General features: G+C 38.8%; 1 protein-coding gene across 1 annotated transcript in view; it reads left to right on the forward strand.

Annotated features, from left to right (window-relative positions):
- LOC127834029 (probable serine racemase) overlaps nucleotides 1-12270 on the forward strand; it is a 32731-nt gene that overhangs the window by 3361 nt on the left and 17100 nt on the right. The window contains exons 2-6 of the mRNA XM_052359592.1: nucleotides 5504-5545; nucleotides 5814-5980; nucleotides 6803-6887; nucleotides 7195-7321; nucleotides 7579-7629. Of these exons, the coding sequence (XP_052215552.1) occupies nucleotides 5504-5545; nucleotides 5814-5980; nucleotides 6803-6887; nucleotides 7195-7321; nucleotides 7579-7629 (472 nt within the window). The remainder of the gene's footprint in view (nucleotides 1-5503; nucleotides 5546-5813; nucleotides 5981-6802; nucleotides 6888-7194; nucleotides 7322-7578; nucleotides 7630-12270) is intronic.

The raw sequence follows: 12270 nt of genomic DNA on the forward strand, positions 1-12270 counted from the left end.
CACGCGCGAAAGTTGAGTTCTTCAGCTTTTTTGCATTTATGTTCTGTTTGGTTTTCAGACACGTACCATGGTTTGGTCGATTAATGGTATAGTACTTCGTTATCCGGGGCAAGAAAGTCGTGAAAAAAAGAGTAGATTATAAAAAAGAGATAACATTTCATCGATAATCCCTATGAATTCGATGATTAGTACGTATTTCAACAAAAGAAAAATACTTGGAAATAAATCAAGAACATGCCAACTAATCGAAATAAAAGATCAATATGTCCATTAATGTTACAAAATGTTAAATTTTAGTTTAATAACGTATTTTAGGAAATTCAAATGTGTTAAGAGTCGGTTGCCAAAATTTCATGGACACTTCTTTTACCGATCATCTCAAAGATAATGACACTTCGATTCCAGATAATTCGACACTTTTTACCAGATATAACACACTCTATTTAGTGAATAAGAAATGCAGAATTCCCTGTGGAATACTGCTATAGTAAGCAAGCAATAAATAGCAAGAGGCCCCAAAGGGCCCTGGGTCGCTCAGCCGAGAGACTATGATGGAAAGTAACAAAGATTAAAACTCTTCAGCAAATATTTCAAATTATTGGTATGAGAAGACTGACTTAGAAAATAAGGTGTTCCAAAGTATTCACAATAGGCCTACATAGAAAATAACCCCACCCACCCTGACGGCCATGTTTTGAATACCCAGATTAAAAAAATATATATATAAGGAAAATGCGTCTTACATACATATAGAGAAAACTGCCCCATCCCCTGGCGGCCATGTTTTTCCACTGATCACGACCATTCTCAAACTCGTCTTAGATATCTACTTAACCTATGTTTTGATCAAATTTCATGATGATTAGGCAAACAATGTGACTTCTAGAGTGTTCACAAGCTTCCTTTCTATATAAATATAAGGAAAAAGACCCCCCCCCCCCCCGGCGGCTATGTTTTTTTTACCGATTTTAACCATTTTCGAACTCAACCAGGAATCAAATGTTCGGACCAAATGTGTCTTCGAGACTGTTCACATGTTTACACTATAAACATATAGAGAAAACTGCCCCGCCCCCTGGCGGCCATGTTTTTTCACCGATCATGACCATTTTCGAACTCGTCCGAGATATCTATAAAATCGATGTAAAGACAAAATTTCATGATGATTAGGCAAAAAATGTGACTTCTAGAGTGTTCACAAGCTTTTTTTTTACTATTTAAACATACGGAAAAAGACCCCCCCCCCTGGCGGCCATGTTTTTTTTACCAATCCAAACCATTTTCGAACTCCACCGACGTATCCAGGAAACAAATGTTCTGACTAAATTGCATGAAGATTTGACCAAAACTGTGACTTCTAGAGTGCTCACATGTTTTCACTATATACATATAGAGAAAACTGCCCCGCCCCCTGGCGGCCAGGTTTTTTCACCGATTTGGATCATTTTCGAACTCGTCCGAGATATCAATTAAACCAATGTTTTGACCATGTTTCATGATGATTGGGCAATAATTGTGACTTATAGAGTGTTCATAAGGTTTCTTTATAGCCATATACGGAAAACTGCCCCGCCCCCTGGCGGCCATGTTTTTTAAATGGACCGAAACCGTTTTTGAACTCAACCAACATATCATTAAGACAAACATTTTGACAAAGTTCACGAAGATTGGGCATCAAATGTGACTTCTACAGTGTTCACCGGGTTTTTCTTTTTTTGACCTAGTGACTTAGTTTTTGACCCAGCATGACCCTGTCTCGAACTCGGTCGAGGTATCATTATGACAAATGTTCTGACCAAGTTTCATGAAGATCGGACAATAAATGTTGCCTCTGAAGTTTTCACAAGGCAAATGTTAACAAAGGACGCACAACGCGCGACGCACGACGAACGACGGACAAAAGGCGATCACAATAGCACGTTGTGCTCAGGTGAGCTAAAAATGTATGTACTGACGTAAATTAAAAACGAATTACCGAAACATGTTCTTATCCTTTCGGAATATGATAATTAAAGGGAAAAGGAAGTGTAAAGGGAAGTGCTTCCTATAAGTAGAGCTCAATATAAAGACATGCGCCTTGTCTGAAAAACTTATCTGTATGATATAACTTAATTTTTTTGATGAACTTACCTCTCGCGCGTGGCTTTTTGACGATGCTGCGAAGCAGCTCGTCTAAGTTATCATACAATAAAAACATTCTTCACAATGGCGACCTATGTAAAAGACCGAGCCAGTCCGATTGAGATAGTTCGGTTTTTCTAATCGGCATACCTTGCTGATTATTATTATAAGGTATAGGAAGCTCAGCTATAGATAGGACAGCATATTCTGGGAAAAATATTTAATAATAGTTTGAAAACGTTAATTTTTAATCAGTTATATTCAATCCATTATATGTTTATAGATCAATGAAACAATTATGCATTTTCTGTATTGTATTTTACATTTGTCTTGATTTAGTAAATAAATTGCGAATTAAAACATGTATAATTAACTTTCAACGCGATCATGAGTGTAAAGAAAACGAATTTTTTCCAACCTGCCATTTGTAAACGTTGTAGCGACTATGGTATATAAACAGCATAATAGCTGTATGATATCTGTGAAACTCGCTCTTATGCGTGCTTTCTCATTTTGCATATTTAATAAACTTTTCAAACAGAAATTACAGTGCCACATCAGTGCACATATTATGTTTGATAAATCATTCGTTTGTTGGACATTGTTTGCTGTTTTTAACACATTTTAGGTTATATCGCGGAGATTTAGCTAACCTTACCATGTGTTCATGGGCAAACTCACGTATTCAAGTGCTCTTACGACTATGTGCTCATACCTACTTTCGGGAATTATCATCAAATTATTGCCGTACTTAACGAACGAACATGCCTAAGCTTCTTGAATAAGAGAGAAAAAACAATAATCAAAAGAGAAAAATTATATGTTCATGCACATGGGCATGTGAAATCACGTTCGCACACACAGCATCATTAACTTAGGAAAGGAAACAACGAAATATAAAGTTTGGTATGATATACATGTGAAATTAAGGAGCATGGTGTAATTAAAGAGCATGTCAAGTTTTGAATTTATATGCTGAAACGTAATGTTATAACCCACAAACGTTTTACTGTAACAGAACGTTTTTTTAAGATAAGTTGTACAGAAAATACACGTCGAATATCTTTTTAAAGATATTTCTTGTCATATTTGATCGAGAATGTAACCCGCCTCCTAGTTTCGCTGAATAGATCAAGTTCCCCAATGGTACTACTACCCCGTACCCCCATTTTTTTTCGTACCCTACTTTTTTCGTACCCAATTTGTTTCGTACCCATTTTGTTTCATACCGATTTTTTTTCCTATTTTTTTTTTCGAAACCAAATCTTTTTTCGTACCCAATTTTTCTTGCATAATTTTTGTACCCAAAATTGTCGTATCCATTTTTTCCTACCCAAAATTTTCGTACCCACATACACAATTGTGGTGATTTAGATAAACTTAAATAGATGCTTTTATATCAATCCTCTTCAAAAGCATCGTCACACCAGTATTGTCAGTACTTTGATGTTGTTATCTGGTATCGAAGTGCCATCTGTTATCAAAGTATCCGCATACCGAGCGTGCTAAAGTAAACCCTTGTTAACACTCTAGAGACCACATTTGGTTCCGATCTTCATGACTTTGATCAGATGATTTGTTCAAATTATATCGTGGACGAGTTCGAATATGGTTCTGGTTGGTTGAATGGCCGAAATGGGGTGGGCATTTTTCCTTATATGGCTTTAGTAAAACCTTTTAAAACTCTAGCCGATCTTCAAAAAACTTGGTCAAAATAGTTGTCTTAAAGGTATATTGGATGAAATCGAAAATGATACAGGCTGGTTGAAAAACATGGCCGCCAAGGACAGCGCATTTGTCCTTATACGGCTATAGTTAAACCTTGTCTATACTCTCGAGGCAACATTTATTTCCGATCTTCATTAAACTTGGTCAGACGATTTGTTATAATTATATCTTGAATTTGTTCGAAAATGGTTTCGGATGGTTGAAAACCATGGCCGACAGGAAGCGGGGCATTTTTCCTTAAATGCTATGGTAAAACCTTGTAAACACTCTAAAATTGACATTAATAGTCCAACTTTCACGAAACTTGGTCAGAACTTTGTTCTAATGATATGTTGAATAAGTTCAAAAATGGTTCCGGTTTTTTAAAAACATGCCAACTAGGGGTGGGACATTTTTCCTTATATGGCTATAGCAAAACTTCGTTATCAATCTAGAGGTTACATTTATTGTCCGATCTTCATGAAACTTGGTCAGAAGATTTTTCCCAATAATATCTTGAATTATTTGGAAAATGGTTCGGGTGGGTTGAAAAACATGGCCGACAGGGATCGGGGCATTTTTCCTGAAATGGATATTGTAAAACCTTGTTAACACTCTAAAACTCACATTTATAGTTCAATCTTTATGAAACTTGGTAAGACCTTTGTTCTAATGATATCTTGAACGAGTTCGAAAATGGTTTTGGTTTGTTAAAAACATGGAAACTAGGGTGGGGCATTTTTCCTGATATGGCTATTGTAAAACCTTGTAAACACACTAAAACTCACATTTATAGTTCAATTTTTATGAAACTTGCTAAGTCCTTTGTTCTAATGATATTTTGAACGAGTTTGAAATGGTTATGGTTTGTTAAAAACATGGAAACTAGGGTGGGGCATTTTTCCTGATATTGCAATAGTAAAACCTTGTTAACACTCTTAAAGTCACGTTTATAGTTCAGTCTTTATGGTCAGAACTTTTGATCTGATTATAGCTTGAATGAGTAAGCAAATAGTTATGTTCTGTTGAAAAGAATGGCCGCCAGTGGCCGCGGCATTGTTCCTGATATGGCTATGGCAAAACAATTAACACTCTAAAAGTCACATTTATAGTTTAATCTTCATAACACTTGGTGAGAACATTTGTTCGTATGATATCTTGGGCTGCACAGAACTGGTCAGTTCATTTGTAACTCAGGTGAGCGACTTTGGGCCTTGTATTTAAGATTAACATTGATCACACTAAGGAGTCACAACAACGAGTACGTTCTTGCTGTGATGACCAGAATAATGATGATAAACAACAAGGCGTTAAAAAAGAACTTGTAATTTTACACATGAAATATTCTGACCATGCTATAAGTAATCAAGGGCTATAGAAGATAGCAATTTCTAGAAAATACTTAAGTTGTTTAAATGTACTGTAAGACATTTTGAAGAAAAACAAAACGAAATGGCAGCGACATTATAACAGGAAGCAATTTGAACCAAGAAGATATCACGTTTCTACACTGATGAGTGTTGAAAGTTATCTCGGAAAGATGCCACCTAATCGTTAGCAGTTTGGATGCATTTAAGCATTCTGCATTTTACAGGATTTGTTCATAATTGCTCGGATATGTCAATAAATGGATTGTAGATTATCTAAAAGTCAATCGTTGTTTATTGCTTTACAGGTGACAGCGTTGCTCGAATCAAATAGGTCTATACCAGGGGTGGTAGGTAAAAAGTTATTTAGATCGAACATTTATCTTTCATTTATGAACGTAATTTCAGCTTTGTTACCATACACCTTAGTGTGATAATTAAGTGGTCACTGTGTTTTAATTTGTTTAAGCTTCTCTTCGTTACTACCGTGCTGTTATACTAATATTCATTATCAAACGCACTCGTGTTCCTGATAATTTATTAGTGTGTACATAAAAGTCACAATTTGACATTGGCTGCTATATTATCATAAAATTATTCTTTATTTAAATTCTGCAGGTAACACACAGCAGCGGCAACCATGGGCAAGCCCTGGCATGGGCCGCACAAATACGTGGGTTGAAATGTGCGGTGGTAGCCCCGAACACCAGCCCTACAGTAAAGTTAGACGCGATACGCGGTTATGGCGCAGATGTTGTCATATGTGAACCGACGCCGATTTCAAGGTCGGTTGACTTCTTAGTTAAAGCAATTGTATTGTTTTATCAGAATTACACGATATTAAGTTATTGTTTTTTCATTGACAAAATATCTAAGACATTCAATTAAAAATTTACACCCCGGTGCTCTTTAAATGGACTGGCTCACTGTTTTCAGAAATGTCAATTCTTTTTAATTTGACCTAGATTGAAAAAGGAGTTCGCGCATTATATTTAAACAAGCGCAATAACACTCCTGACTAAAAATGTTAAGCATATATATTCGTTAATTGAAAATCATCAATCGAAATAAGAAAAAAAGCTTTTTAAACTTTTTAAATCGATACTTAAGCAAAAACGTGTACTACAGATACAGCTTTTTACATAACCTTAATTTGTGTCTTGTTCTGAGAAAATTGGACTTAATGCATGTGCGTAAAGTGTCGTCCCAGATTAGCATGTGCAGTCCGCACAGGCTAATCAGGGACGACACTTTCCGCTTTTATGGTATTTTAAGTTTCAAGTAAGTCCCTTCTTGCCGAAAATCATGTTTAGGCGGAAAGTGTCGTCCCTGATTAGCCTGTGCGGACTGCACATGCTAATCTGGGATGACACTACGCACATGCATTATGCCCAGTTTTCTCAGAACGCGACTCATTTGATAGCTTGTGTGGTCTTATGGTAGAGCATGAGCTTTTGCTTCTAAAAGTCATGGGTACAACCTTAGAACCGGCATTTTGTTCTTAGTAATTTTAATTTGTTTAACTATTCCAAATAGTTTTACTAGTTGATTTTAACTACGAAAATTGTGAAAACGTTCCTTTAAACATCAGTTTTATAAACATTCAGACAAGAGACCTGCGACAGAGTTGCAAATGATAAAGGATACCACTTCGTTCCGCCGTATGATGATCTCGACGTTATTGCTGGACAGGTTCGTATTGTGGTTACCCACCAGTGCCCAATCTAATATTCTGATCTCAATCATGTTTCAATTATCGAAATGAGTATTCAAAAAATCCTTATAACGTTCATTCGAAATTTCAAGAAGCATTCAAGCGCAACATACGACCTAATTAAAACATTATTTTGCTGATTCTTTTAAAAGAATGTGATTGTACATTGTATATGTTTTTTGTTATCATATCGTGCACATTTTTTTTACTTATTAATATCATAGCCACGCGCTAACCTCCTGTGATATTGTGTAGCATGCAGCCTTGACTTAATTGTTAAATTAGGGAACCATCGCTGTGGAATTCTTAGAGCAAATTCCACAACTCGACGCCATTCTTGTTCCGACAAGTGGCGGCGGCATGGTGGCTGGTATAGCTGTTGCCGCGAAATCAATCAAGCCCGATATTAGAGGTAGGGTTGTGTCAAACAATATAACGGCTTTAAATGTTTCAATGGGATTCTGTAAGCTATCTTCAAAATCGTGTTCCATCTAAGTTGTTTAAATCATGCAATTACTTGGGCTTCATAAATACAGGTTGTATAGTTTTACGAAATTATTTAAATAGTAATTTGATGACTGTAATTTTACGGAATTCTCTATAATTGTATACATGCATTCTTATATTAATTGTATGTATTTTGTCATATGGTGTGATTTTCTTTCTAAGTTTTCATAGTGGAACCCAATGGCAAAGACGTAGAGAGAAGCCTTGTCGCAGGTACTTTTTTTCGGCGTAGCTGTTTAACCCCGCTGTTTACCTTTCTTGGCCTTTACAACTGTCACTAATAATACTGGCGACATTTTCCCGCCCCAGTAGATACTCTTGTATATTATTAGCTGATTAAAAAGTAAGGGGTTCTGTATAAGGTATTACGTTTTAATGTCATAAATACTGAACTGCTATCTCACGCTTCTCCTTTCCAAGGGGAATTAACTCATCCGGAATTTTAACCGGGAATCCGCCACCTCAATACCGTAATACAGGCCAGGTTAAACATAGTACAATGCAACACAGCCATAAATCGGTAACCAACCCTCAATATTCTATCCGGATCGACCAGGTGTATACGTGTCTTTTACGGCTCTGAATTGAAAATTGTTTTTCGATTTATTTCACTTGGTTGATTGGGGTTTTGAATTGATAAATTGTGTTATTTATCTTTTTATTTCTCATTCCGATTAATGTATGTGGATTTAATGGATTTTGTTTCATTTGTAAAGGTAAGCCATTCTTGTTTTTATCGAACAATGGTTTATTTTTACCATGCTGGGTGTTTTCAGGCGCGAACGACCACGTGCAAAACCGTGCTCTTCTAATACATTGCTAGAACATGCAAAGCATGTTCTTCTAATGTGTAACGAGATCGTGCAAAGCGTGTTCTTCTATTGACAGATTGTTTATCATTTGCCATTGTGTGCAACAATGATTTTAACGCTCTGAATGACAATCTAATTGATCGTCATTTTATTTTTCTTCTGTTTTGAATTAAACTTTTGTTTGATTTATGATCTACGGCAGTATTATTATAATTTTCATTATGGTCAAATAATGATTTTATGTGCCGTATGATAATCTGGTCTGTGACCAGTTTATGGTTGAATATGTTTTGCTCTTGTTTATCATATATTCGACTACATGATGGTCGCAGAAACAAGAGTGGATAAATACCCGAAGACTTCGCAGACCATGGATAACAAGTTGCAGCATCAGTCACCGGGTATCGGACACGATGGTGACCGTACTATGCCAAGTCTCTTAGACAGTCAGTCAACATCAGACCATATGGCGACACCCGTCAGCCGGTCTTTGCCCGATGGCATTGGTCAAGGACATCGACCAATGCCGGACCATTTGGCATCCGCCATACGGTCATTATCCGGTGACAACACTGGTCATGATATGACCGGTACGTCACCGGGGACGTTGATCACGGACCTTTGGCTCTGCATTGATCGACGTCTGACCGGCCGGTCCGGTCACCGGTCCGGTCCGGTCATGATATGACCGGCCGGTCACCGGTCCGGTCATGATATGACCGGCCGGTCACCGGTCCGGTACGGTCAACGGTCCGGTCCGGTCATTGATCACCGGTCCGGTCACCGGTCATGTCACCGGTCCGGTCATGTCACGGGTCCGGTCCGGTAATTGATCTCCGGTCCGGTCCGGTCACCGGTCATGTCACCGGTCCGGTCATGTCACCAGTCCGGTTCGGTCATTGATCACCAGTCCGGTCCGGTCATTCATCACCGGTCCGGTCACCGGTCAACAGTCATCAGTTAAACCTACCACCGATAACACCAGTCACCGGTTAAGAAGAAGAACTCGGTCTTCATCATTGAATTTTTCTTCTTCCTCCTATTCGTCGTCGAATGCATCGTCTTCATCAAGGAGTAGACATCGGACACGCTCTTCTTCGTCGAGCAGTTCTCATCGTCGGGGCTCTCGTAAGCGATCACACCGTCACTCACAGAGACGGTATTCTAGAAGATCTCGGTCTCATCGCAGCCGATCAACATCTCGACAGCGCAGCCGATCCAGATCTCGACATCGCAGGAAACAAGGACGTCGTCAACCTTCACGTAGACAACATCGGACTTAATTGAGCACAACAGAATAGTTATCGAACATATCTCTCCTTCATTGAGCAGTTCTCGGCGTTGATACGCTCGTAAGCGATCACATCAACGCTCACGGAGACAATATTGTAGGAGACAATATTTCCAGCGTAGCCGACCAATATTTCGACATCGCAGTTATATGGGATGTCGCCACTTCTCACGTAGGCGTTAATGAACCTACTGGTCATATCGACGTTCTCCATTTTATTCCTTTAGGAATATCATGTCTCCATTCCACGTGTGATGGTTTTTCTTATGGCATCCACACATGTTGCAGTCACCGAGCCGTATTTGTATACGAACACTAGTTCGTTAAACTTTCAGGCTTCGGGATTAGGTTTTCATGTCTCCACTACGACTACAATGACACTTTATGCCTATTAACACTGATAATCTAGCGTTGTTTTCCGGTTAACATTATCAGATGACTTCGTGGATGGTCATACTTCTGCACCAGATATTTCCATTCTGACGCAGTTATATTATACCGGTCCGGTCCGATCACCGGACATCGGTCACCATTCATCGGTCATATCACCGATCACTGGTCACCGGTCAGATAAAGTAGTCGTTCATCATCAGCGGATTATTTTTTCTCATCTTCTTTTGTATCATCATCGGACTATTCTTCCTCCTCTTCTTCGTCATCGAATGAATCTTTGTCGTCTGCTTTAGTGACGATCTTCTTTTCCGAGCAGTGCTTGACATTGATATCAGACCATATGGATTCCACCATTTTTCGGTCTGGTAACTGGTAACGTCACCGGTCATTTATGACTGGTCCGTTCACCTGGCTACAGTTACCGGTCATTGACCGGTCCGGTTCGTTCACCAGTTACCAATCACCGGTATTCCACTGTGTTTTCATCGGTCAATTTTATAATATCGAGGGTATCGTCTACATTACCTAGTTGTATACCCTGGCTATGATTGTATTGAATACTATATTTTATGCATTCAACAATCTACATGACATTTTGTGTTTTTCAATACTGATGTTCTACTGGCGGCCGTTGGTTACCAAATCATCTCCGCTGACTTGGTCCATGGTTGATTATCCTGACCAGCTATCCATTCTGGTGCTGGGTATGACCTACTAAGACTAGAAGATCTCAACCGGCTTCATGCAGACTACTGGTCTTGCTGATAGATCGGCTGAAGCGGGCTCGGAGTCTAGCATTTAGATCGAACATTACTATTTGACCTCTATTAAAATATGTTCGAGACCCAAAGGATGAATTGTTTTAACCGCCTTTACCTGTCGGCTACATACTGTGCAGTCAGTGTCACGGAACATTTGGGACACATAAGTGACGCTAGCAGGATTAGCAAGACGACATTTCGTATCGACTTCTGCTTTTCTATTGCTCCTACGACAGTGCATAATTTTAAGCTACTGGAATCAAAAAGAGTTCTGATACATAGGATTGCCTATCAGATTGACCGCATGGCGGCTACAGTCTTGTAGATGGCTTGGGTGCTATTGAACTCAGATCTTAGCTAGGATCTGGAGGGACCACATCTTAAAGTTCTTCTATTGCACTTCTGACCATAACAGGCCGTCTTCCTATAACTGGTCGTATTCCTTTCGGAATTCGTCCCGGTTAGGAGTCTTGAAGTAAATGGATTAATCAAGTCAGAATTGAAGACTTCCAAGCATTTTACCGGCAAGGGTGGATCCCCTTAAGGTAACTCCTAGGGTTTTCACCTTTTTCTGCCATCACAACTCCGATTCCGGAGAGACCACTGTCAATCATATTTCCGTACTTCGCAAATCGATGACTTCACGACCTGTATTCTCCAGGATTTTAAAGGCGCCCTTTATTGGTTCAAGAAGAGGCTATATACTCTAGATAGCTCATAAACTTATAAGTGTTAAGCACTTTCCTATTCTACAAATTTTCAAGTGTGTTGGGATTGGGAAAGTTCGGCTTGTCGTGATTTCTTTCCCTACCAATCCTTGACTAATGGTTCCGGCCACCGGTCGGTTTTTAACGGTCCGGTCACCGGTCTTTCTGCTGAGACGTATTTTCTTACGTACGTTTCAGCTTTATTTTTAAGTTAATTGTATTAATCTCGGGATTATTCAATGACACAGATTTCCATCTTTTTGTCATTATTTACCACTATTCAGTGGTGTCTAGACTAGAAGATTATCTTGGCAAGAATATAGTTTATTCTACCACAACCTTCTTCATATCTTATACAGATGTGAGCAGAGAAGGTTAGGGACGATCACATAGAACAACGTATCTTGATTTTCTCAATTATGTGGTATCCTAATGAATATCACCTGCACATCTACATCTTGAAAAGCGAAAATTCTTTTTAGCTGTTTTTCATTTACAACACATTTTCACAATTCCCGTCACGATTCTTTTATGATGTTTTCAACTATCACACATCGGTCGTGGTTTTCTTACAGACACGGAGGTGATCATATTATCACTCCTTGTACCTGGAAATCAGGAACTTATTCGTTCTTTGCAAGAGCAACGAATTTTCTCTTTCGTCTTACTCATACCAGGTCGTCTCAACGCCCTGTTGGACGTTTTGTCTTGCAGTTTTTTCTGTCGAATTATTTTTCCGTTGGGTTCAAATAAATGTAATTGCGCATGCGCGGCAGTGATTTTGCAATGGCGTACACAAATTGATGCATAGTATATCGAAAAACGTTGTTTATCATCTAACGCTAGTTATGAGCGTTATGCGATCGTAGATCGCAGTATATACCGGTATG

Source organism: Dreissena polymorpha, chromosome 1, assembly GCF_020536995.1.
Source record: "Dreissena polymorpha isolate Duluth1 chromosome 1, UMN_Dpol_1.0, whole genome shotgun sequence".
In the NCBI taxonomy this organism is placed as follows: domain Eukaryota; kingdom Metazoa; phylum Mollusca; class Bivalvia; order Myida; family Dreissenidae; genus Dreissena; species Dreissena polymorpha.